Source organism: Phalacrocorax carbo, chromosome 1 (assembly GCF_963921805.1).
Source record: "Phalacrocorax carbo chromosome 1, bPhaCar2.1, whole genome shotgun sequence".
Lineage (NCBI taxonomy): Eukaryota > Metazoa > Chordata > Aves > Suliformes > Phalacrocoracidae > Phalacrocorax > Phalacrocorax carbo.
In genome coordinates this window covers 8,014,250-8,039,192 of record NC_087513.1, presented here as the reverse complement: position 1 = coordinate 8,039,192, position 24,943 = coordinate 8,014,250, and the positions used below count along the sequence as shown (strand labels likewise).

The following is a 24,943-nucleotide window of genomic DNA, read 5'->3' as shown; positions in this document are numbered from 1 at the left end:
TGCAGGAGCTACAACGATAGCTGTTTCCTGGATTCTCCCCTCTATCCAGAATTAGCAGATGTCCAGTGGTATGGGCAGGAAAAAGCCAAGCCTGGGACTCTAGTGTGAACCCCTGACCTCAAGTTAATCACATCAATGCCATTCTGAGATCACCTCACTGCCTGTCATTTGCCTTACCCAGATGCACTGTCACCCAGCACCAGCTTCAACTCTAAGCACTTTTCTCACGATGCAATTCAAGATGACATTTACAGAACACTGGCCCCGAGACATCCACCACGACAGCGACGGACCGCAGCGCGTCCCATCGCCAGACGGGTGCCCGTCCCTCCCGCGGCCCACCGGGCAGCGGGTGCAGATGGGCCGCCATCCTGGTAGTCAGTCAGCAACTTAAAAATTGGTTTTTCTTTGAAACGATGGAAGCCTTTCAAGATTTACATCAGATCTTATTGTTCTGCAGCATGTAACAGCAGTAAGATTTCCATGACCTGCGATCTGAAGCCAAGAGAGCATGAGTTTAAAGGGGAGGAGGGGGTGAAAATAGGACAGAGGCTGAGAAATGGGTATTGTAGTTCTGAAAACACATCTCTTATGACATAAAACAGTAGAATCCCACCCCTTCACAGCTTTTTCAGCCTCGCTATCAGGTCTGCCCTGCCAGCGATCGCCACGCCAGCGTCAGCAGCATGAGTTTGCTCAGCAAGTTCTTGCAACGAGAACATCTTTCTCATTTAGCTCAGTGAGCACCTCCTGTAAAGCGGCATTTCCTCCTTCGCTTCGAGCCCACCTACGTGCAGGTAGAATAACCCCGTGCTGAAGATGCACTGGAGGTCTGGGCTGGTATCGCAGCATCGCTGTCTACAAGCTACTATCAAACTGGACAAACGAGGTTTACAAAGGCATTACCTAAAGCAGAGGCAAGTACTGCTACTCACACCATCTCCGTGGCCGGCACAGGCTGCACACCAACACACAGAGGGGTTGCAGTTGTGCTGGTTTGGGTGTTTTTTCCGTACTCTGATGAAAATAAGAATTGCCAAAAAACCCCCTTCTACAAACAGATACAGCCAATAAATTCTAATCTATTTCTGCACAAAGCGTGAACGTGAAATCAAAGGGAAAGCACATCGCAATCTAATTGACACGGTAAGGTAAAGCTGCATTAACATATCTGTTCCGCTCATCTTCCCTGCGTTAGCACCAGTGTAGCAAAGGGCTCGTCACCCGGGTACTGCTGCGTGGGAGAACCGGTCTGTCGGGAAACGGAAAGGCTCCGCGGCGGGGTTTAACAACCAGCAGACTAGGCAAATTTTCCCATTGCAAGAAGCGACCACAAGAAAGAGAAGCAACTACATCAGGTGTTGGACACAAGCGAGAGCTGCCTGCTGATACCAAAAGGAATCGTACGAGAGCGTCATGGAAGGAGCTGCAAGTTTACACGTACTTTTGAGCAATGCTTTATACACGTCAAGCCATGGAACTGTAAAAGGCCTCAAAGACACTTTTGTACCGAACAAGTGCACAATCTGGGTGGATGTTGAAGCTGGCACGTCTAGTCTTCATCGCGGTGCTATGCTGTTTTTATTGCCACTAGATGGGGGAGGCAGCCGGCCTGCCCCCGTTCGTGCGTGCAAACGATGATTTCCTATGGGAAAGGCATTAAAAGAAACGGCTGGAGGGGGTTACTTTGTGAAAAGCAGAAACTGAAGTTAGCTTTAGTTTAAGGAAAAAAAGAAACAAAGTGCGAGTGTGCGTGTGTGTGTGTTCCAAGAATAACAATAGCGTCTACCAGACAAAGTAGGGCAAAACGTTGAAAATGAAACACCGCGACTTGGGGGGCTGCCACACCTTTTGGTATTAAGATTGCTGGAAAACTGCATTCCAGGCGTTAAAAGAGAATGGGTTCTTTGTAATTAGGCTTGGAAAGGCGATGGGGTTTCTAAAAATTAATGCAAGCGGCTCACGCGAATACCTTTCTGCAACAGATACTAGAAACGTTTGCTTCGGTTCTCCGCGCCTGGCTGCTGCGCCGCCGCCCGCGTCGCCGGCGAGGCAGGGAGGCGGCCTTGCGGGCGTGCGGGGCCGCGGCGGGCAGCAAAGGCTGCGACTCGGCCAGCGAAATCCACGGCAGAGCCAGGAGGAAACTCTGTCACGTTCACACCTGGAGCATAAATGAATTATCCCTCTGGGGGAAAAAAAAAAAGCGCAGACGTTTTTCTGCTGGCAAGGGGCTTCCACCGCCAGCCCTGCCAGCCTCGTGCTTCTGAACCGCCGCGAAGACTCGCCGCGGGAGCGCGACCCCCTTAGGCGGTAATTGAAGCCTCGCAACCGATTGCTGGAAGAACAGACAGCGCTGAGGTTGCACCCTTTATCTGGACGTGCAGAATGCTGTTTTCACCATCTCTCTGTGCTTCGGGGTCTTTAACATGGGAATTATTTCAAGCTCCTAATTGGATTTTTAGCTGGGTAAGAGATAGTACCAATTAGCGACATTTACTGATAAGATTTGGTAGCTAAAGTGAAAGGATTAAATAAGGACTAAATTAAGCAGCAGCAAGTAATTTAGCCCACGGATTTTTAGGGGCTCTGAGCAACTGTCTGTTTTCTTTTTAATGTCCCTGGTAAGTGTTTTTGGGTTCGTTTGGTTTTTCTTTTTTTTTCTGTGTACCTTCTTTTAATTAAAAAGAATTCAACAACAGTGGCGCTACGAGGCCTCTGGGCACTACAGTAAAAAAACATTAATTCCTCCAAGACCAGCTCTGCAGTTTTACAGCAAAGGTTAAAAGGTGGCAGCCCTGAAATTAGGGGGAGAAAAAAAAAAAATGGTTAGCCTGAATTGCAAACAGGCTCGAGTAGAGAAAAAGCTTTCTGGAAACGGATTGAGTTTTGCTTTGTGTTCTGCTTTTCTGTTCTGCAATCAAGGCACACGTGAGCAGCCAGTCTGGTAGTAAAGACAGATTAAGTAAAACAGGTTTTACTGTTTAGCTCAATTCAATTAAACACAAATGTACATAAAATGTTAATCATATGAGATTAACATATTTAAGTATAACGCGAGGGGTATATACATAGCTCTTCTGTACAAGCACTTGACGACCAACTTAACCCCTCCTTTACTTTTTTATTTTTCAAGGCTCCATCTGACATAAAGCCACAATCGCGTTCTTAGTCCGCACGTCCGACGCTCCCTCGGCCTAGCCAGGAGCCGGGCGTGCGGTCTGCGCCCCGGGCCGCGCCGGGAGGCAGGGTCTATTTTTAAATGATATTATATGCGGTCGAGTGTTGAAAAATGTTGAAACAGTCCGATTTGTTTTCACTCTGTATTAGTTTTAGTTTCAGGCATAGCCGATCCCCATTCAGGTGCTATCAGATGACCAGTTACTGCTTAGTTAACTAGATGTAAAGTTTTACATATATATTAATGTCAATAGTTTTATTACAAGTTGTGTAAAATGGACTCTCTAGTTTAAAAAAAAGGAAAAAAAAAAAAAAGAAGAAAAAAAAAATTAGGTCTCTCCTGAAATTGATTTTAGAGCATGGAAAATGATTTTACTGGATTCTGTTCAACTGTAATCAAGGAAAAAAATATGTATGTTGTAGAAAAAGTTGCAGAATTAAAAAAGATCTGCTTTTAATTTATTCTTTTTGTATTAAGAATTTGTATAGTTACCTTTACATTTTGCAAAACGGTGTTGTCAACACTTCCTTATTAAAGCATTTTCAAAATGAAACCTTGCCGTGGTCTCTTCAGGAGGGCCCCGCGCCTGGGCAGCCCTTACCGTGGCGGCCGCACCGCCGCCTCCGCGAGACGCTCGCCCAGATGCGCGCACGGCTGGCCGGGCTCTCCGGGAGGGACCCGCTCACGTGCCGGCAGCCGGCCTGACTGCGGGGAACGCTGGGCACTCCCCCGGAAAAGCCGAGATCCCTCGGGGTCCGGCAGATCCCTGCGCGCTCCGTGGCGTGTCGTCTCGAGCGCTGGTCTCGGGGGGCTCCGCAGGGGTCTCGGGCCGTCAGAAGCCGCGTGACCGACTTCCCACCACAGCAGGAAACAGAGTCATGAAAATAACATCGACCTTAACGCACACAACTTGAAATAACTCAAAATTAACGCTCGCTTACACCAACTGGAAGCTAAGGAGCCACGAGGCGGTTTGCAGCGATGCCAAGGTCTGCAGGACAGGCTCGAGGCCCTCGCGCTCCTAAGAGCCGCCTGCTCGTTGGGTTTAATCCCCGAAGAGACCCCACGGGCCTGGTTTAAGCTCTGCCGCTGAGGCAGCAGTATCGAGAACCCGCCCCAACAGCCACAGCTCGAGCTCAGGAGCGGGCTTTGCCGGCGCCCGGCCCCTGCGCGGGTCAGGGGCACCGCCGGTCCCCCCGCACGAGGAGTGGTGACCCCGCAGCCGCCCCACGCCCCTTCCAAACCGGCAGGTGTCAGCCAGCCACACGCTCTCCACGCGGGGGCCGTCTGCGCTTCTCAGCACCCAGCGCAGTTGCTTCCCCTTCTTTCCTTTTATTCCTGCTGCGAAGGGAGCTCCTTTCCACCCGAGCCGCTCTCTTATCACCCACCCGATCCCCCCCACGCCACAGGGAGGCACCAGTGGCACCAACCCGGAGCCAGGAGGCTGCCCCAACATCACCCCTGCGGCGCGGCGCAGGGACAACCCTGGTAGTGAACCCCCACAGGGGTTTGGGCTGGGACAAAACAGCAACGATGAAATTTCTCCCCCTAACTCTGGGACTTTGGCTCAGATTCATCGCCCGTGGCTCCGACACTGCTGCAGGCGCCTCTTTAAGCCCTGCAACACAACCGGAGCGGACCTCCTGACAGCCTGCCCCAGGTCCGACACCAGCACTGGCAGCCCCACGCCAGCCCTCCCGGAGGGCACCACGCCGTGCCCTCGCGCCCCGGCGCCGGGACGCTCCCCTGCCCCCGAGAAGGGAGGCCATTTACATCTCAGCCAGGTTCCTTCTCTGGGCAAGGCTGGATCTATAACGGAGACCACACGGCAGCTAGCCACAGAGGAACCCAGCTCCTCAACCCGAATAAATAGATCCCACATACCCTACCCTACGAGCCTTTCCAGCAATACCGACAAATAGCAAACGAGGAATTAAGGGCATCTACCTACCGTTGGGCATAATAACAGCGCCACGAGGCAGGTGTCGCGTACTTGGAGCGCACTTGGTATCGCCCCGCCGGGCTCGGGAAGGGGCGGGGGCTACAACCACCGATCGGGGCACGGAAGTCCCCAAACCACTCCAGACATCGCTGTGGTGAACGCGTGACCTCATCCGGAGGCTACAAGCCTTTGGATTCAGCACGGTTATTTCCGCCTAACGCGAGAATTATCAGAAATAAACATCTGGAGAAGCCCAGAGGGAAAAGTCTAAATCGCTAAACTGAAATATACCCTCCCCACAAAAACCGTCCAGCAGTGACAGCTGCGCCACACCCACTCGTCCCTAAACTATCCTCGGGTGGGTTTTGGAATTTTTTGGCTAAAAGGCACTATTAACTATTTGATCACGGTCCGGTAGCTGTAATTTGGGGCCATTCAGCTGCAAAGAGCCCCCAGCTGATGATGAAAAGCAGCTGCCGTAACAGCGTCCCCCTCCTTGCGGTCCCCCGAGGCCCGGAGCTGGCTCTCACGTGCCGGACAGCTGGAAACTCTTACACAGATCTGCCGTGAGAAAGTACTTCTCAGCTCCTCGGTTCCCCGCGCAGCGCCATTCCATGAATTGCAAGGGGATAAAGTTCTTCCGTCATGGGATTCATTCAAGCAAGGCGGCTGTATTTCAGGGACTGTCAGCAAGGAGGCACATTGCTTAAATTACTCTCTTTAAAACCTGATCAGACTAAAACATTCCAACCCCACATTCACGTCCCTACAGGAGGCGCATCCCCACTCAAACCAGTACTCAGGGTACCATTAAAACTCTCCTCAGTAATTAGCTCTAAAGTGGGAGGGAAAAAATTCTAGTCCTATTACAGCTGCCCTAAGGAATCCCATTCCCTCTAAAGCAGACTAAAAATGCTCCCCAAACCATCCCCTGGCTGCTCGCTTGCTGCACTTTCCAGGGAAATTACAGCCTTTCCAAATGAGGGACAACATTGTCCCTCCATTATTTACAGAGTTCAAAACTACGGTCAGGACAAAGATTTAAGAAATCATCTGGGTGGGGAGAGGGATAAAGGTGCAGTGTTATAAATGGTTCCTGTTGTAATAGTGCCTCCAAAGAGTATCTGTACAGAGCACTGCAAAAAAATCTCCAGACACCACCGTTAATGAAACTCTCCCATGCTCTTGCCACCCACCCAGCTTCTCCCCACAAATCCCCCTTTACTCCCCAAAGGCCCCTCCCCAAGCGCCGGTTACATCTCGTCAGCCTCATTTTTATTACTTCTAAACTGTTTAAGCTCTTGACATTTTCTCCAGGGTCAGACACTCCAGACTGAAAAGCTCCTGTGTCCAAAGAGGCACTTCAGAATACGGAGAGTCTCCAGAAGAACCTGAAGACGCTCCTCCGCACTCCCTCCCCTCACCACTCCCCCAGCATCGCTTCTCACAGAGCCGTGGGGCACCGCAGATACCCACAGGAGACGGGTAACTCCCCCCGGAGGCGGGCACCGCGTCCTGCCCCGCGCTGCCAGTCGAGGCGAGGGCTCAGACAAACCAATACTCTGCGTATCGACACGCTTCTTCAGGAAGCGGTTCCGCTCACGTACCAGGCCTACCACTGCGGCAGCAGAACGAGCCCACAGCCCGCGAGCGCCACATGTATCAGACCTGCTGCCTCGCAGGCACGGTAGCAGGAGACTAGACGCAAACACCTGCCGGAATCCGGCCCCAGGCCGCAGCAGACGCTCCCCTCTCCACTGACTGCGCTGAAAAGGCTCCTCCAGGGGCAGGGGCGGGCTCTGCATCGGCTCTGCTGGGCCTGTGGGGCCGGGCAGATGCGAGGTCTGGGGTCTCTCGAACGTGGGTACCGGCAGTTGTTAGCAGCCACTGCCACGATCAGCGGTTTGTTCAGAGCTTCGCTGTCGGTCCCAGAAGGGCCTCCTGAAGAGGAGGACACGTTCATACCGCTGTAGAGGTGCCGCTGCTCTTGGAATTCAAGAAGCGCATGATTTCACCCTAAGATTTTCAACCAGCACCACTAACGAAGTTTCAATATTGCACTCGTTAGGCAGAATTAGACATCATAGTTTCTGCGAGTTTCTTCGCCGTTCCCAGGCAAGATGCACAATGGTAAAGATTTGTGGCTGCTAGAAACACTGTACGTGGCCATGGGAGGTCCTAATTATTTTCTCTACAATGCCCAGCAGACTGAAATTTTCTCCAGATGTATAAAAATGGGATTTGAAAGAGTCAAGAGCCATAAGATTACTACCCCCAAGCCCAGAAGGTTTATATTAAAAATGTCATCACAAAAAAAGAAAAAAAAAAGCCAAATCAGATTTATTCAAGATCAAAAACTCTTTGCACCGAGGCTGGCTGTGTTTTTCAGCTGAGAAATATATAAACTTCTTTTTTCCCCTCCTGATAAATACCACATGAAAGATTAGCCATTGAAGTCTTCATATTTACAGAAATAACCAAGATTCAGATTTGACTGCTTCACTCTAATCATCTCCCCACATCAATCTCCAGTGGGAAAGCAGCCAAAAAACTCCACATATGCTCCTTGCAGGGCTGAGTCTCACCTAGACCTCTAAGGTACGGGAAACAGTTCAATCTGTACGGCTCCCTGAATAACACATCGAAATAAAAACAAGCGTCATGTTCGTTGTCCTGCTCATACCCCCTTCAAAAAAAACCCTTCTTCTGTATATTGGATGTGTTCAGCATAAAGCATAGATTTAAAAAGAAATCTAAATAAATGGGTCTCATAAAAAGGAAGCTGTAGAGAAATCTGCTGCTTTATGCTTTTTCGCAAAGCCCACCCCAGGTTCCTGTCAGAGTCAAAGCACAAACTCTGCCTCTTCAATCCTCTCTGGGTCTTGGAAATCAAAATATGAGTCACGCCTTGGACACCGCAGAGCCTCATAAAGCGTTGTACTCCACACACTTCGATGGGTCTGTTGGGAAGTGCTTCTGGCAAATGGTCATGAGCCTCTTCAGCCCCTAGGAATTAACAAAACAAGGACAATTCTGTACTAAAACTGCAGCTGTCAAACAAACTTAACACTACAGTATTTTTAAGCTTAACAAGAAGAATCCAAAACAAATGGCTGCTATTTTGGGATTGGGTTTTTTTATTTGGTTGTTTTTCCAGTTTTTAAATTTTATGAACCCTTCTGCCTGCAAAGGGCCAAGTTCTCTCCAATATTAGAGGATTCTGTGGCATAACCGAAGGGACTAGAGTCAGTCCCTCACGACAGATTCAGTGAAGGATCACAGTAATGCTTTAATCCCTCTTCCCCACCAAGGGAGAAAACAAGACTATCACAGTAAGAGAGATTTAAAAGAAACCTGATCATTAACAGTAATTCTATAGAGCAAAAAGCAATTTCTGCCACCAAAACAAGCTGCACAGCTACGAAAAGAACCGAACGGTTTCTCTGGAGGAGAGGTGTCACCCCTCCCCGCGGTGGCACCACACCTGGCCTGCACCGTGGAGACAAAGTGAAGAAGTAATCAAGAAGAAAGGCACAACATCAACTTTTCTCTTCAGTTCTTTCTAGGCATCAACTGCCAAAAAACAATGTGACAGAAACCCTGGGATTATTTTCTTTCAAGTCTCCTGTAAAAGGCTAACAAAGAAGGAAAACTGCTGTGGCAGTGCCGTAATTTAGCAGTGGCACTGTACTCCAAGATGGCCGAATCACGTGCCTGTCCTTAAACACGACAGAAGACGGCTCCTCACTGAAGGGAAAAGTGATTCACCAGAGGATGCTTTCGCCTTTTCAATGCAGACAAGTCTGGAAAACATGTCCTAGTACCATAATGACTCCTTGTTTGGGATGTTATCATCCCAGGCTCCTCGTAAATCAGAAACACATCAACTTCATGTAACTGCTGGGAGGACAGACCATACTCCATGCTCCAGTTTGAGCCAGACTACCTAAACAAGACCCGCTATTTAAAACCAACACAGAGAACATAGTTATTTAAAGCCAGCCCCATCTTGGCACTTCAGTAAGTTGTATACTAGAGAAGCACAGATATGAAATTCACAGTGGGGAGATGAACATGAAGACTTCCTTGACCAACAGGTGTAGATTCATAGAATAGTTTGGGTTGGAAGGGACCATTGAAGGTCATCTAGTCTGACGCCCCGGCAACGAGAAGCACACTGCCAGCTCATGTCCAGCTTTTCACCCGCCAGTGCCCCCAGGTCCTTCTCCGCGGGGCTGCTCTCAATCCCTTCATCCCCCAGCCTGCACTGATACTGGGACTGCCCCGACCCAGACGCAGGACCCTGCCCTTGGCCTTGCTGAACCTCGGGAGGCTCACACGGGCCCGCTCCTCAAGGCTGTCCAGGTCCATGTAACCCCAAAAGCAGGTAAGGGACAAACTGAGGAATTCTTATCCATTGTATCTCCCAAAGGCCGTGCTAAGAGAGATCAAGCAACACCAGAGAGTAGAGATATTTCTGTGAGAAGAGCAGTAAATGGACACAGACAGCCAACTATTCACCAGAGTCAGAGAAGCAGCACTATGGACATGTTGAGTCCCACAACAACCTTCCTTCAGAGGCCAAATTCCTTTTTTAACACAGACTAACAACAAAAAACTGTTTGGTCTAGCATAAGCTATTTCATCCACTAAATACTTCCAAGGAAGTATTACACTAACTGGAGCCTGACGCTGAAGATGTGTAATCCACATGCCAATTTTCACCTTGCAAAAGAATTGGTCAAATTTAATTTTTTGGCTCTGTGTCTGAAGCTTCCCCTGACTTCACAGTGATATTTTCGCAGGGTATGATATTAAAAACTATAGCTGAAGAGAAACCAAAGGATATACTTGTAGCCCCAATACAAAGTGACTCTAGGTAGGAGGAGAAGTTGCATTTTACAAGCAACACGCTTGCAGACATCTGCAGAAGCTGAAAAGCAATGTGAGTCCTGCCAGAGCAGCAAGATCCTGCTAGAAGCTCTGAGCTCCACGATGCTGCTCTGGAGGCTTCAAAGTTAAGCCAGAAGGTCCTTATCTCAGTGAAACTGCAACTGGCAAGAGGCAAACACATTTAGCAGTACAAGGAGCAAAGACTGGTTTCCTCAGACCCATCCACCCATTACACTAATACATCAGAGAAGGAAAAACGACCACTGCTATTAATTCCATAAACAACAGAAGTTCACAACGTGAGTATGAATATGCATAGGAGGAATTGAACCTGGAGTTTTGAGCCCACACTGTTAAAGAAACATGTTTGAAAAATGAATGCATTTATCTAGTTGCAGATATAGTCAGAAGGACTGTATTCCACAGTATGAAATTCCACACATGATGTTAAAGCCATGAGTTAAGCAGTGAAGGAACACAGGAGAATAAAACACGTCTTGACAGCTACTTTGGCATTCATACAGGATCACAATAGTTAAGACATAGAAAAATCCATCAGACTCCGTTCCTAGCCCAGCACTGAAGAGGCTGCAGGTCCAGGATGAGCTACCTATTAAATGGGTGTTATGCTTGATATAAGCTAAGGCAACTGTAGATTTCTAGGACCTTTTTACCACATCACCTGTAACTACAAAACCAACATTTCTCAAAGATCCCCTAAATTCAAAATCAAATCTGTTGGATTTCCAAAGCTGTTACCTGAATATACTTCCTTTGAGTTTCATCGTTGAGAACGTGGGCTACGTGCTTGGAGAAAATCTTTTCGCGACCCGTTCGAGCGTGGATGCCAACCATAGTGACACCAATAGGCCAGGGAGCATTTCCAATAGCCATCTGAAGATAGGCGTCGTTTGCCTGAAGGAATACAGTGCGGGCACACTCAGCAAAACAGAAAGGGCATCAGAAGGCAGAGCATTCTGGCATTGCCAGATACAATAACAACACATATTCCAGTCTCTATGAATCAGGTTTCATTGCACAATATTAACCAATTTTACAACACACCCTCCTAAGACAATTCACATTTATGCTCAACTCTGAAGGAAGCAGGGACTATGGACTTCACCTGATAAAAGAAAGCACTGGATAAGGCAGTCTAATACTGGTTACTGGGACTATTTTCAGCTCAGCCTGCTCAGGTTCCCCTAAGCTTTTCTGCTGTAACCACCTTTACAGTCCTTGCCGTTTTGGTTGCAGACTGGACCAAGGAGCCTGTCTGTAGGCACAACCCACTGCAGGACCCCACTGTACGCACAGAACTGGTCACCCAGCACACCGGAGTGCACTGGAGCCTGACAGCTCTCAGGGAGAGGAGCTAGCTTCCAGTGAGGCTGAGAACCAGCTCTCTGCAAAACTGGTTAAATAAGCACATCTGTAACAATGCTCATGGACAGCGCAGTAGCAGCAGTAAATGAATCTGAAACTTCCCGATCAAGATAGCAGATCCCCTTTCTTAACATAAAGCTGTAGCAGACAGCATCCCTGGGGAAAAACAGTGATAAAACTTGAAGGGAAAATGAATAGAAAGGGGGAAAGGAATAGAAGTATCGAGCTTAAAACAAACATGACAACTGAGAACCAGGAACCGAGTGGGACAGACACACATATGCAGTAACATAAACACAGCTTCAGGAAGGACTTGGAGCAGGACATTCCTCCACTGTTAGTAAGCAGCTACAAGTCTCACTGAGAAGAGTTCGTTTATCACCTCCCATTTAGAGGCTCATCAACACGAAGCAGCCATCCTGACCAGCGGGTGCCGTTTCTTCCCCTTTGGCACTGAGCAAACTGGGAGGTGAATAATGAACGAGGCAAGGGACTGCAGACAGAGCTGAGAGGAAACCTGGAGAAGGGACATGACTTTGTCTTCACCTACATGATGCGGGTTCTGAACAGTCTTAGCCAAATACCTACTTACTGACTTAAATACAGTTTTGTGATGAAACACAGTGTGTGAGCATGCAATTAAAGACCCTTCCAGGACTGTTACAACAGGGTTAATTAAGGTTGAGCGGACAACTTGCATCCTGGCATTTGCCTACTGTCACGTGTGGATTTCAGAATTTAAATCTTTCGAGCATTTCATCTAGCAAACAGTAAGAACTTGTGGCTGACAGCATTCACTAGGCTGCACAAAGCAAAAAAGCACAGAAGACAACAGCAGGCAAAGACAGACAAGTCTCCTAGGAAGCAAAACGGAAAAGGATATCAGTATCTTTAAAAGCCTAATTAAAAAAAAAACCCAACAACTTCCAAATGTGTACTCAACTCCTCCACAATCTGTCTGTGAAGTTCACACAAAGCCAAGCACCTCCAGGAGAGAGGAGCACAGCAGCTTAACCCTCAAGACAGACCACATTCCCGCACACTCACTACTTTGTTTGGGAAGGCATTGGAAAGTGAATTGCAACCTAATGATGACAACCAAAAGAAAAAAAAATGCCCCAAAACACAACCCCACTGTCATACATCCCACACTTCCAGTTCTACTTTCAAATGATTGGGATTAAACTTGCCTTAGGCCATCTAAAGTTTTTGCAATAACAAAAGCAGGTTTGCTTGCTTACTCGATGAATTATCCCAAGTCCTCACAAGAATAATAATAAATACTAGAAATTCAAAGGCAAAACATGGCTCAATTTCCTCTGCATACACAAGCTGCTTAAGCAAATGCTATGAGTATTTGAGTTCCACTTCTGAAGGCAGCTACAAACAAAATGCAGCACTGTCTTTGATCTTGTGTGCAAAGTACTTCTGCCTCCTCCAGTAGGCACACTTTGTCCAAAAAACTTTTCATTAACTTACTTCAACCTTACCAGACCAGTTAATGTGAGCATAGCCAAAGAAAGGCACAGTGTCTCAGATTCAATAACTCAGTTCATCTCAATTAATTCCTGATTAATTAATCAACACGCTATTACTATTAATTCAATACCTTCATTTAACCTTACAGTATCAGGTTTCCCGTACATGATTCCTCTGCAACTTAATACAACCAGCTCTGAGGAAAACTCTATTCATGCTTGCAAAGCTCGGCAGTTTCTCCAGTGTCAAAAGATCTTCTGACAGGCTGTGGACCAAACACGACCTGGAGCCTAACCTTTAATAGCTATTTTTCAATTTGTTTGAAGATATGTTCTGTGTATTTCCAGCCATGTATCTTCAAAATGCAAAAAAATAGGAAATGTTGAAATAATATACTCAATCTCTTAGAATCAGACAGCCTGAACATGCTGGAAGAGTGCAAACAAACATACCTTCACGTACTCTCTTTGCAACATGAATTTAATAATATCTGTTATTGATTCTTTTATGTCTGCAGGAAGTGTCTACAAGAGAAAAAAATAATTTAAAAAAAAGACATTGTTACTTCAGAATAGCAGCTCAGGAAAACCACCCTACTCAGCATTTATACAAAGTTTAGCACCTACCCTAGCTTGAGGACTTTAACAAAGGAAAACATCTTAGTTATTTAGATGAAGGATCTGAAGTAAGAGAGGTTAAGTGGTTACAGCTAGTAGCTAGTGGCAAAGTGCACAATACAATCCCAATTCTCTATCCCATTTGCAAGCCAATGAACAGGCAATACATAAAGCAACACCTGGAAAAGCAGTGGGCGGGCAGAAGAATGCACTGGTCAAGATAAAAAAAGTCGTGTCTAGAGCCCATGGCTCCCAGTTCCAAGAACCCTGATCAATGCACTTATCCTCTCTTCTTCGGTGGAGATAACGTTACCTTAGGAAAGGGCACTAACCACTGGGTACTTTGAAAGCAGAAGTTAAAGTAAAGCTTATAGGATAGTGACATTTAAAAGTGATTCACCCTTTTCCGAAGTTTTCTGAAGAGTGGCCTCAGGTACGATTCTGTCTGCTTTTGAGTGGCACTGTTCAGCTTCCCCTGTACTCCCCGTTTCACATAGTCTTCTCTGGCATTCAGCTCCTTAGCCCAAACTCCGAGAAGAAACTGTACGATGAACAAGCAAATTTATGTCATAGTGCCATCTAGTGACTTCCTTGGCAAAAAAGGTGGGAACAGTGGTTTAAGCCACCATGGCAAAAAAAAACAAAAAGGAAACAATGGTGTAGGTATCAGTGCTGGGAGGGAGGAGTAGTACACAAAAAGAGCAGAAATCTGAGTATAAGATGCTGATGTTTCAGGGTGATTTTTGCAAAGGAGCCTAAGGAACAGTGAAGATCGCAGTGAAAATTCAACACACCACAAGGCAAACATCTCAGATGTACCTTCTGTCTACCTGGAAAACAATTTTTGAGCTTTCTTTGTCTGAATACCCAGCCCAAACTGTAATAAAATGCCAATGTATCTTATATACACAAATAAAAGCTTAAACTCTCGCTGTGACTTCTGCTCATCACAATAGTTACACAGGGACTGGCTGACTCAAATAGAGGCAATACAGGCTTCTTCCCAGGAAACACGGAAACAATTTTCTGCTATCCACTTGAACCTGCTTCCTCAGCAACGGCAGTGGACTTCCTTTAAAATTGTCTTACTTCATATAACAGTACCAGGTGACATTTCATCGCAGCTTGCACTGCTCCCGGGGAACGGAAGCAGGGACTCCTTGGAAGTTTTTAATGCCATAGTAGAAGCAACTACATACAACTGCCTCAATTATCATACGGAAATCAAAAACGTGTTTATTTTGCTTGGAAAAGTAGGACCAGGTTTTGAAGAACACTGCTCTCCCAACAGCTCTTTCCCAGGTCTGGCAGAAGACGCTGTTGTGACTAACCAAGGCTGTGGAGTGCCAAGCATTTCAAAAACACCACATCTTAAGCATAATGTGTAACTTTATCTCCCAGCAGCTGAAACCATCCCTTCTACTCACAAAATCTATCTGCATCACAGTAAAAAATGACACAGCTACAGAATAATTAATCTATGAGAGTTTTTTACCTTCAAGAACTTTGTTATGATGTCCATATCATAGTGATCATCACCCCGTCCTAAGGATTCTCCCAAAGCCTAGAACAGGAGAAAAAAGGCCATTATTTCCACATCGTCTAGAGGTTTGCCACCACCACCACAGCAGAGCGTGACTCACTGCACTGTGAACTGTAACAAACTCCACCAGTAATCCAGAACGCTAATTAGGAAACAGAATCAAACAGCTATATATGCTACTGAGATTCATTAATCTCTTAAAAAATTTAGTCTAAAAGCCAATATCATTACTTCTGAAAAGTCAATGCAACAGTAATTTTTCATTCATTAACTACTAAATTATTGGCATAATTAGAAGCTGTCTGACAGCACTGTATTAAGGGGAACTGTGGGTGCACGGTGTTTTTTGAGATCCCCAAAGCCATCAATTAACCTAATTGTTTTGTTAAGCTATTTCAAGTCTCTAATGTACTGGGAGTTTTTACCATTTCATTTAATTGTAGCTGTGAAATTGAGGGAATAAATGAAAAAAACCCAAACCCAGTAGTACGCTCCAATACTCTAGCTTCCCACCAAAACCTTGAAACTGTTAATACTAACAGCAATTTTTAGAAACATTTTCCAGTACGTACAGTTGGATTTATAATCTATTTCCATTGTCCTCACATTTCCAAAGTGAGCTTTATTTAAAAAGTCTCCTAGATCTGGAACCCAGTTCAGCGTAAGCCTTTATGCTTAACGGAACGCAGTTGAAGCAGCATAAAATTAAGACTGCAGTGTTTCCAAACTTCTCAGAAAAAAAGATTACTCTCACGGCTCAAACCAAGGCTGCCCTACTACCCCAAAAAGAGGATATTTTGAGAACTAACAAGTCAATAAAACGCAGTCCCACTGCAACTGGTATCCATTCTGGTGTTACTGTTACTTTAAACCAGAGCCCCTGGTACCATAAGAAAAAAGCCAAAGACTATCTCCTAATAATAATGTATTCGTTTAAGCTTTCAGTTATAAATCAGATTATTTCTTAAACACACTTTTGCAGGGATGTTATGAAGATTAACCCCTGCAAAGAGTGCTGAAGATTAAGGGTAAAAGTCTTCAGCTCAAGTTAATGTGCTTTTCAAACACCACCCTAAAACACCAGGCGCTGAACACATTTCATGGCACTCACTCTCCGCTCACTCACACAAACGCCAGGGTATCCTTTCAGAAGACAGCAGTCATTTGCACTCAAGATTCTGGGACACATCATCTCTGCACTTACATTTTCTGTGATCTGCTTACTTCTGACGTTCACTTCTTTTTTTGTCCTGGGTATTTTTATATCAAATATTCTGTGTGTCTATTTTTCAGAGTCCGCCTTTCTTGTACAGGGAAAAATTCATCAGTACTAAGTTTATTACCCACTCAAATACTCATTGGAAAGACTTTAGCATTTATGACCAGGTAATGTATTAAACACTCTACTTCCAAACCCCCTGCAGAGGGAATCCTAACTGTATCACTTTCCTTGCAGGCATCTCCTGCCCCCTTTTTGATGAGATGGTGTAGACAAAGACCACTACACACGTCTACTCTAGGCACCTGTGGTGTAACTCAAGGCTTAGAAACCTAAATTTCCCAACAGAGCATATTTAAGGATACTTCAGAATGCCTAAGCTAAATGTTGGAAACAAGATAACTTTGTCTAAGCAATTCTGAAGCTTTCTCACAACGATATACGACAGCTAAAATCCCTTGATTCAAATCTACCCATCACATACTTCTAGTTCTTCAATAGTAGTATTCTCCTCATGGACTTTCAAGTCATTCTGTGAGTCATCGTCTCCCGCTTCTTGGCCGCCTACAATTTCGTTCAGATACTGCTGGTCGATCTTATCCAAAGCAGCCTTCAGGTCATTTCTCAGGCCCTGGAAAAGATAAAAAATAATGACTAATTTACCAAAAAACCTAAAGTAAATAAAAGCAGTTCAGAACTGTCACTGTAAGCATCCAACTTCTGTTTAAGAAAAGCCAAATTCTGTGAACACATGCATAAGGGTTTAGCTTTGTTGTCTGAATTTAAACTGAACTCAAAGAACAGTTTCTGGATTGCGCCAACACTTAACGAAAAACAGGTACATGAACTTCTGCAACGTTCCTATCTACGAAAAACACTTTTTACCATATTTTCACCAGAAAAAAGCATGGAGGACTGAATCAACTTCTAGGACTTTCTTCAAAACATCTTCTCCAAACAATGCACTGAACCGCCCCAAAACAAACAGAAAACAGACCATAACCATCCTCAGCTCTACAAGTCTTCACATCTGCCCTGAAAAAAGCTGTAAATAAGGTTAAGTAACACTCCTTCAGTACTATCGCATAAAACATATATGTAGTTTCCCTTTACTATCAATGATTTAAACATAGCAGAATGTTTTATATAGATTAAGTGTTTGAAATCCCCTACTCTAGAATCGGTGATTTAAAAATAAAATTAGAATTAGTTTGAAACCATATATATAAAATTAAGAGCTTCTTTTAAATGGAACAAGAAACTTGGCTTAGTCACAGTTAGAGGACTTGCATTCTTATCTTGAGACATAAAATATAATGACATTTCTTACCCCAAGATAAATTCAGCCACTCCACTGGGAATAGATATGCACAGTTATTTCCCCTCTTCCATTGCCATACTTGACTGTCTGGAGCATTTCTATTAATCATTTAATAGTCTAAAAATGTCTAAACCACAAACTGGTCATAGCGACTACCTTCATAGCAACAGGAGCGGCTGAAACATGTAACACACAAATCCAATGCAATCCTACTTAAAAGCTCACTATTTTCGAACACTCCTACTACTGTCGTCCATGTCACTGCAGGGGAAACTTCCATTAGCAGAATTATTTAAAAATGTTTAGATACGTTTATGTTTTTTAAAAGACCCGAACGGGAGAAGGCTTTCCTTTTCTGAGCAGTCCCAGCAAAGACATTTCAAACAATTCAGTTTGCCACAAATTAGGGAAGAAAATCCAAACCTGAATTGCATCTCCTCACTTACCTGATCAATCCTCAAGACAAAAGGAATAAATCAGTAAACTATGATATATCTTTTAGTCATTTTTGGAATCAATGGCTACTTTAAAGGCAAGGAGGGGAAATCAAGTTTTCCCAACAAGTTATAGCTCTGGAATCAAATGATTTGAAAAACCCTTTACATTCCAGAACGACAGGATGCAATCCTCCTCTCTCTCACCCGTACCATCTCAGAGATGCATACGATGACAAACACAGGGTGGTTTTAACAGTAAATGTCTTCTCTGCTTGTTAAAAAGCAGGTAACAGCACAGTTTGGGGAATTACTGCCACCTGGAGGCCCCTTTTTCAACTGAAATGGCCTAGCGGTTTCTAGGGTTGAACTGTCTAACATAAGGAATTGTAATTGTGCACAGAACTATGACATTTAACATACTTTCTCAGGCAATAAATGAGACAGAGCAGATATTTCTCTATGCTTTGTACTATCCCTCCCTCCTAATAATTAACAATTACTGGAACTGATTTTCTGTAACTCACAGGGTTCCTCACTGGTTATCCCAGTACAAATAAGTGACTAACAATTATCCAGTCTTACCTTGTTCACTTCAGGTGCAAGAATTTCTATCTTCCTCAGACGCTGAAATGCATCGTAATCTGTTTCTCCGAAGAGTCTGATCGGCTCACCTCTCTCTCGTAACCTCCTGATAACCTGAAAAGAATCAAAGTATTCCCTTATGCAAACTCATAAAGGAAGCAAAACAAAATCCAGAACGATGGATTTATTTACTTTGCTTAGAATAACAAGCTGCCTGGATTGGAGAGGAAGTGGCAATATTTTAAGCAGCAGAAAAATGTTCCAGACACTTTACAAGCTAAATATAAAACTCCCACAGTACTTCAGTGAAAGGTCATTCCAAATATTACCAGTCTAAATTTTGCATAAAATCCCAAGCTCTTTGGTATAGCCTAACTTCCTCCTGCTCTGACTTGTTTAAACAAACACACAAAAACCATCCCTCTGGCAGAGCTTAAAAACTGTTTTCAAAATCACAAAGGAACTTGACGATAATCTCACTCACCTACTTGTCAAGGGCAAGAGAAATACTCCCTAACTAGGCTGCAGGTTGTCCCAGAACATCTGCAAGTTGATTTGCTGAAGATTCTCATCCTTACGCATTTGGCGAATGTGAAGTCCCATAATTTAATGGGATAGTTACTTTAAAAGTAGATATTACAGAGGTGAAAAAGCCTCCCTCAACTGATTCACAAAGTCATAGGCAGAGCCAAAACCGGAACTTCATTCTCCCAATTCCTTACCTCATGCATTGCTTGCTAAATAGCTTTACATTTACCATTATGTACTCAGTGTATCAAGCAATAGGCTTACTGATACATGAATCACCACGCAATACTGTGGTGAACAAGAGAAGGCCTTACACTTCACTTCATGCCACCAACTACATCATACCAAAAGACTGGTTGGGTGACAAAAAACTAAATGAACTGAGACATTGTTTATTCACTTCAAGTGTCTTGCTGTATGTTGGCAAGCATTTGACTTGCAAATGTATCACAAAACCTGCGGCGGACAGAGCGCTGGCACAGCAATACCTAAACCTTGACCAAAACACGTACCCAAGCAGATCAACAGCAGTGAGACACCGTGCGTTACACAGGACATACAGACCAAACCTCAAACCAAACATGAAACTAACAGGCCACGTTACAAGTCCTGTGATACACTCCTGTAAAAAACAGTATCTTGCAAAATTAAGGGGACATGAGACTTCCTTGGATGATCTCAGCTGTCAATTTCGGTATTTCCAAGATTACAATTTATTCTGTACTTCTGACCTTCCTGCTTCTCTTCTGATTTGGGATATAGATCTGTTTGTGAATTCACATTCACATAGGTACTTTTATCCTTAGAAAGGACAAAGAACACATCAGCTGCTCTGGCTTCAGAACCTTTTTGTCCTAGAAATTAAGATAAACTTCCAAAACTTAGTTTCTAAATTTGGGTTCAGACCAATCAGCTATAAAGAAAAGAAGCTGGAGGAAAAAAATCTTGGAAAAAGTCAGCATGCCACCTTCAGCATTATCCCAGGATAATACTGACATTCAGGGTATTGCAGAAGTCATCTGAAAGAGCTGTAAAACATTATCACGCATCTGTGCAAATCCATACGACAAAGCGGCTCTCTCCATCTGTACCTCCCTATGCATTCAACTAGACAGCAGATACTTGATGAGCGAAGACAATCATTAATTACTGAGTGTAAAAATGGACGCTTTTCATTTAATACAAACTGTCATAAAAAGTAGAGTTCACTAGAAAAAATAGCCCTAACAAGAAATTTCAGATGCATTTGCTGTAAACTCAAGCAGTCTGTTTATGATGATTTATTTTACCTCCTGTCTGGAAAGGGTCATTGGTAACTTTTCTTCTGCCAGTTCGAGTTCCAGCACTGGATTTGACGAAGTCATCGGTTTCTCTTCCTCTTCTTGCTGTTGTACCTACATTCAACAGACAGTTACTATTGTGCCGATGGGAATAAACCCATATATTGATAGCAATGTGAAGATACAGAACTCTGGAACACAAATTTTAGTAAGATACCTTCAGTTTAGTTTAGTATGAAACCTTTAGTTTCAGTTTTTGTTGTCTACAATTGAATTTCACAGAACAATAAAAGCTTTTAACATTATCAGTAATTAACTAACACTTCTGCAGGTTGCAGAAAGCAGTCTATAGAAAATGGAAAGGACAATCGCTAAAGTTTGGTGATCGCTTTAGCAGGCAGGTGTCAGCACTGGTGCCAAAAATAGCAAATACACCCCCTGCGCTATCCTCCTTACCTATGCAAAGGCATTTGCACCGCTATGTGATGAACCAGATGGGGGGAATGATTCAAACAGAGAATAATCTGGCAAACACAAAGAAAGGTACCCTTCCCAGCCTGTCTAACCTCATCCAGCTCACCAGCTGGAGCACATGCTCCAGCTCCACACACGGGCAGAAATTAAAACCCAAGGGCAGGGAGAGAGTGGGGCTGGTTCTTTCAGTGGCAGTGTCAGCTTAAAATGTTTACTGCCTACAGCTTCAGAGTGCTGAGTACAGTTAGCACTGCTCCATGGTTTCTGCTGGGTTTTGAGAGGTGTTTGTTTAAGGTAACATGTTTCTCACAAGCTTGCCATAGTTTCTTGCAGGTTGAAGAAAACCTACAAAAACCTACAACTCCTCATAGGGATAGGATCTCATTAACAACACCTCTTAATGTAAAAGAAGGTCCCCCTAACAAACAGAGTTTTCGTCCTTCATTGCTCAATATTGTAATAATGCAAAACAACTCTGATCAAAGCAACTTTGCGATGGCAGTCATGTAACTACTGTTCCCTTTATAACCTCCAATTTGACACTTCAGACAGCACAAGCAGATTGCTCTTGGCAATATTGCTGTAATAAGGGAACATTTCCAGCACTTAAACTCACATCTTGGTTTTTCCCAGATTCCATATTAGAATTTATTTGCTTTCCATTCTTGCTAAAAGGGAAATGCTCCACTTAATTCCACAGCACCCTGTAGCACTCTGTGCACAGGCAGTACATTGTCATTTCCAGTCCGTATTCAGGTTGAGCAGTTTGATGAATGAACTAGACAGGTTTTTTTAAAGAAGCTTTTCTGTTATTTCAGGCCAATGTGCCAGTCTTGCACCCCAGCGTCAGTATGACTCCATGTGGATGTAAGGATCCACCCCTGTGGTTCCTGTGACTGGATTCAGCCACAAATCTATATTCAACACTATACTAGCGAACACAGAAATCAATCCTACAGCCACAGGTGTTTGGAACGAGCAAGGGAAGGACAATACAATCAATGCTTAACACATAAAGGGAGGGGAAAAATAAAACTTCTATTGATGCCGGAAAGGGGGAATTGACAGGACAGAAAATATGGAAAAACTGTGTAAAAAAAAAAAAAGATATATATATATATAAAGAAAAGCACTCTCATGGCAGAAGGAATGGTACAAATTTTAACTTACAAACATTCTCGAAATCATAAAGAGACAGCAGCAATGGGGGAAAAGATTTGATCCGTTCTGTCAGCTGGACTCCAAGTTACAAGCAATATCTTTACCACAGTTATTTTGGTTTCAATGCTTTTTTTTTTTCCAAGCAAGACAAATTATTACAACTTGTTAAGTCTAAGCAAAGGAAAAGTGTACCTGAATTTAAAAAGAAATCAGTCTATATTCTACATCTTATTAATTTAGTAAAGATCAAATGCAGAAATCTGGGAGGCTCTAAAAAGGTACTAAATTTAAATAAGCAACTTATTTTAAAACCGTTTTCAGGGTCGCATTTCAAACCAAAACTGGTGCTGCAGCAGCACAGATAACGGCATTTTAACCACTGTGCCAGGTTCTGAAGAACTCAAGCTAATGCTCAAAAAGCATCACGCAGTCATTTCCACTTGGAAGAGTGACGGGGTTCACAGAACACTTTCTCGTGACTATATGCCACATGTGCCAAGAATCGTTTTGGCATTGATTCTACAAAGAGATCAAGGTTTCAGAATAAGTCACTAACTGGGTAAAGTTCAGTTGAAAACAAAGCTCCTGTTTGTGCCCAGTAACAGCAAACAAGATTTCGAGCCTCTGTCTTCCACAAGGGAACGCACCCCCCTCCTCCCATACACGTATAATCAGGCAGGCAGGCAGACACACACACACACTTGTAAAAGAAAAAAACATTCTTTCCATTTCAGTAAACCATTTCCCTGACACCAATACGAGGCAGATAAAGCCTTCCAGATCACTCATTTGTTTCAAAACCCACCCTCGGTTACCAATTGTTTTCTAATATTTTAACAGCAAGAACACAAATGCTGTTGTTGCACTCTTTCAGTGCTGGATGGTTGATGGCCAATAGCCAAATACAGTCTGAAAGTTGGCAGGTCTTTTTAGTATGTGCCCACACTATACTGATTTCTTTTGGACATTTTGACAAGACCGTGAAAATCATCTGAATGGATAAAATTATCTGAATGTATCCATTTTTCTCTAATAAGGGGCGGGGGAAGGTGGCTATATCAGATCCAGTGTTCATGCCTAACAGCACAATTTAAAATGAAAGGAAGACAAGCTTTGATCCCAAGCCACTTCATGCTCTTCCACAAAAAAAATAAATAAAATAAACAAAAGCCAAACCATAACACAAACTTAAGTAGCTGTATATCATGCATATTTTTCCTGCATTGAAAATGGTTTTGGAAACTCATACCTCTCCAGGTGGCTTCTCATTTACAGGCTAATGTACAACATTAACAGATTGAACAAAGAACAACAATTATCATTAACAACATTTATACTGTTGATAATAAAATGTAGACTTCAAAGTAAACATACAAATTCCCAGAAGGACAACTACCATACCTTGTAGCCACATCTCTGAAAGTAGGCCTCCTCTTCTTTTTTAGCTAACTCACTGCGTTTGAAATATTTCTTATTTCCCTAAAAGAGAGGAAAACTGTTAACAGTTTACAGTTTTGCATACTTGGGCAAAAATGGCTTGAACTTCCTTATTTGATTTGGTGAATTCAGCTACATCCTTTCCTAGAGGTGGCTACATTGTCATGCAAAGGGGACAAGTTGGAAGCACCTCTGAAAATCAGCTACATAGAGTGACTTCACAGCACATATGTATAAGCAGGCTTGAAAGTACAACATGTTCACTAGTGCTTTAAAAAACATGTTCTTTACCATGTAAGGCCATGGTACTCATTAGCATAAAGATTCACTGCAGAAGTGCACAACAAGACCCAGGCTGGAGTACAGGAAAGTTATTCAAGAAAGCCACACAAATCAAGGGAAAAACCATCTTTGTACAGAGTATTTTGTAAGTCTGTTTGGGGAACCTGTGTAGAAATCTGTTTGATAAGACCTTCCAGACACAAAACAGCCAGCATCTGTGGTCACCCTGAAGCATTTCGCTTGACTAATATGAAATATTACTTCTTTCTTCATGTTGCCTGACTGACAACAGCCTCCGATCACAGCTCCCTACTTCAACCACTAACGGCAAAACCTTAACTCAGACATCCCCAAAAGCACCCTGCTTTGCTGTGGGTGCCGTTAAGCTACCTCACATAGCACGCACACACACCTCTGCGGCCCTGCTATTGCTAAGAGCGTTCTGCGGCAGTGGTGAGGAAAGGGATCCACACATCCATCACCTAAGGCAGCACAAATATTTCTCATCTCTCTCAGTACCTGAAATAAACAACTAAACCCGCTCCAAATGGCAAAGGCAAGCAGCCAGATCCTGAAGCCGGGCAGCTTCTGCGCCCCCGACTCTCCAGCGCCCCCGACCCGGAGCACCCCTTGATTTCGTCTGTCCCCTGATCCCACCCCGGGACCCTCCTGCTCCTGCTTCCTCTCCCCAAGCCCCGACCGCCCCCGGACCGCTCGTGGTCCTCCCAGACGCCATCCCACGCCGCTCCTGAGGCTCCCAAAACCCACCCTGGGCAGCTCCGGAGCCCCTCACTCTCGGACCCCCTCACGCCCTTACCGCCTCAACCCCTCAACCCCTCACCCCAGGTTCTGGCCCAGGCCCAGGCCCAGGCCCAGGCCGCGCCCCCTCCCCTTCCCCGCCCCCCCGGGCGGCCCCCCCCCGGCGAGCCCCCGCCCCGAGACCCCACCTCCGGCCGCCCCGGCCCCGCAGGGCTCCTGGGCCCCGTCCCCACCGCCCTCACCCCCACCAGCTCCTTCTCCTCCAGCTGCTGCCGCTTCCGGCTGATCTCCCGCTTCAGGATGTCCATGGCCGCCCCGGCCAACGCCGCCGCCGGAAGCGGAGGAGCAAAAACAACTGGCGTCGCTTCCGGACGGCCGCGCCGCAAGGCACAGCGCCCCCTGGTGGCGGGGAGGAGCGCTGGGAG

The 24,943-nt window shown here is 44.8% G+C and overlaps 2 protein-coding genes across 10 annotated transcripts in view; one reads left to right on the top strand and one right to left on the bottom strand.

The window, feature by feature from the left end:
• FRMD4A (FERM domain containing 4A) overlaps positions 1–3,726 on the top strand; it is a 383,615-nt gene extending 379,889 nt beyond the window's left edge. For 4 of the 6 annotated variants that reach the window (XM_064443502.1, XM_064443480.1, XM_064443467.1 and 1 more), the window contains exon 23: positions 6–3,726. In XM_064443502.1, coding sequence (XP_064299572.1) covers positions 6–108 — 103 coding nt within the window. In that variant the 3' untranslated portion in view covers positions 109–3,726. The remainder of the gene's footprint in view (positions 1–5) is intronic. The other 2 variants (XM_064443476.1, XM_064443494.1) reach the window with 2 other exon arrangements.
• A 3,711-nt stretch (positions 3,727–7,437) lies between these two features.
• On the bottom strand, positions 7,438–24,884 carry PRPF18 (pre-mRNA processing factor 18). 4 transcript variants are annotated; one of them, XM_064443429.1, is made up of 11 exons: positions 24,761–24,779; positions 24,172–24,241; positions 23,442–23,519; positions 20,415–20,519; positions 18,598–18,711; positions 16,742–16,888; positions 14,991–15,059; positions 13,896–14,036; positions 13,331–13,402; positions 10,773–10,928; positions 7,438–8,126 (listed from the first exon to the last, which is right to left on the bottom strand). In XM_064443429.1, exons 2-11 carry the CDS (start codon positions 24,232–24,234, stop codon positions 8,046–8,048), a joined length of 1,026 nt encoding a protein of 341 aa, XP_064299499.1. In that variant the 5' UTR covers positions 24,235–24,241; positions 24,761–24,779; the 3' UTR covers positions 7,438–8,045. The 4 variants fall into 4 exon arrangements, with proteins under 4 accessions (XP_064299499.1, XP_064299490.1, XP_064299504.1 ...); XM_064443420.1 differs by lacking the exon at positions 24,172–24,241 and having other exon boundaries at positions 24,761–24,884; XM_064443434.1 differs by lacking the exon at positions 24,172–24,241 and having other exon boundaries at positions 24,767–24,850.
• Positions 24,885–24,943: the final 59 nt, after the last annotated feature.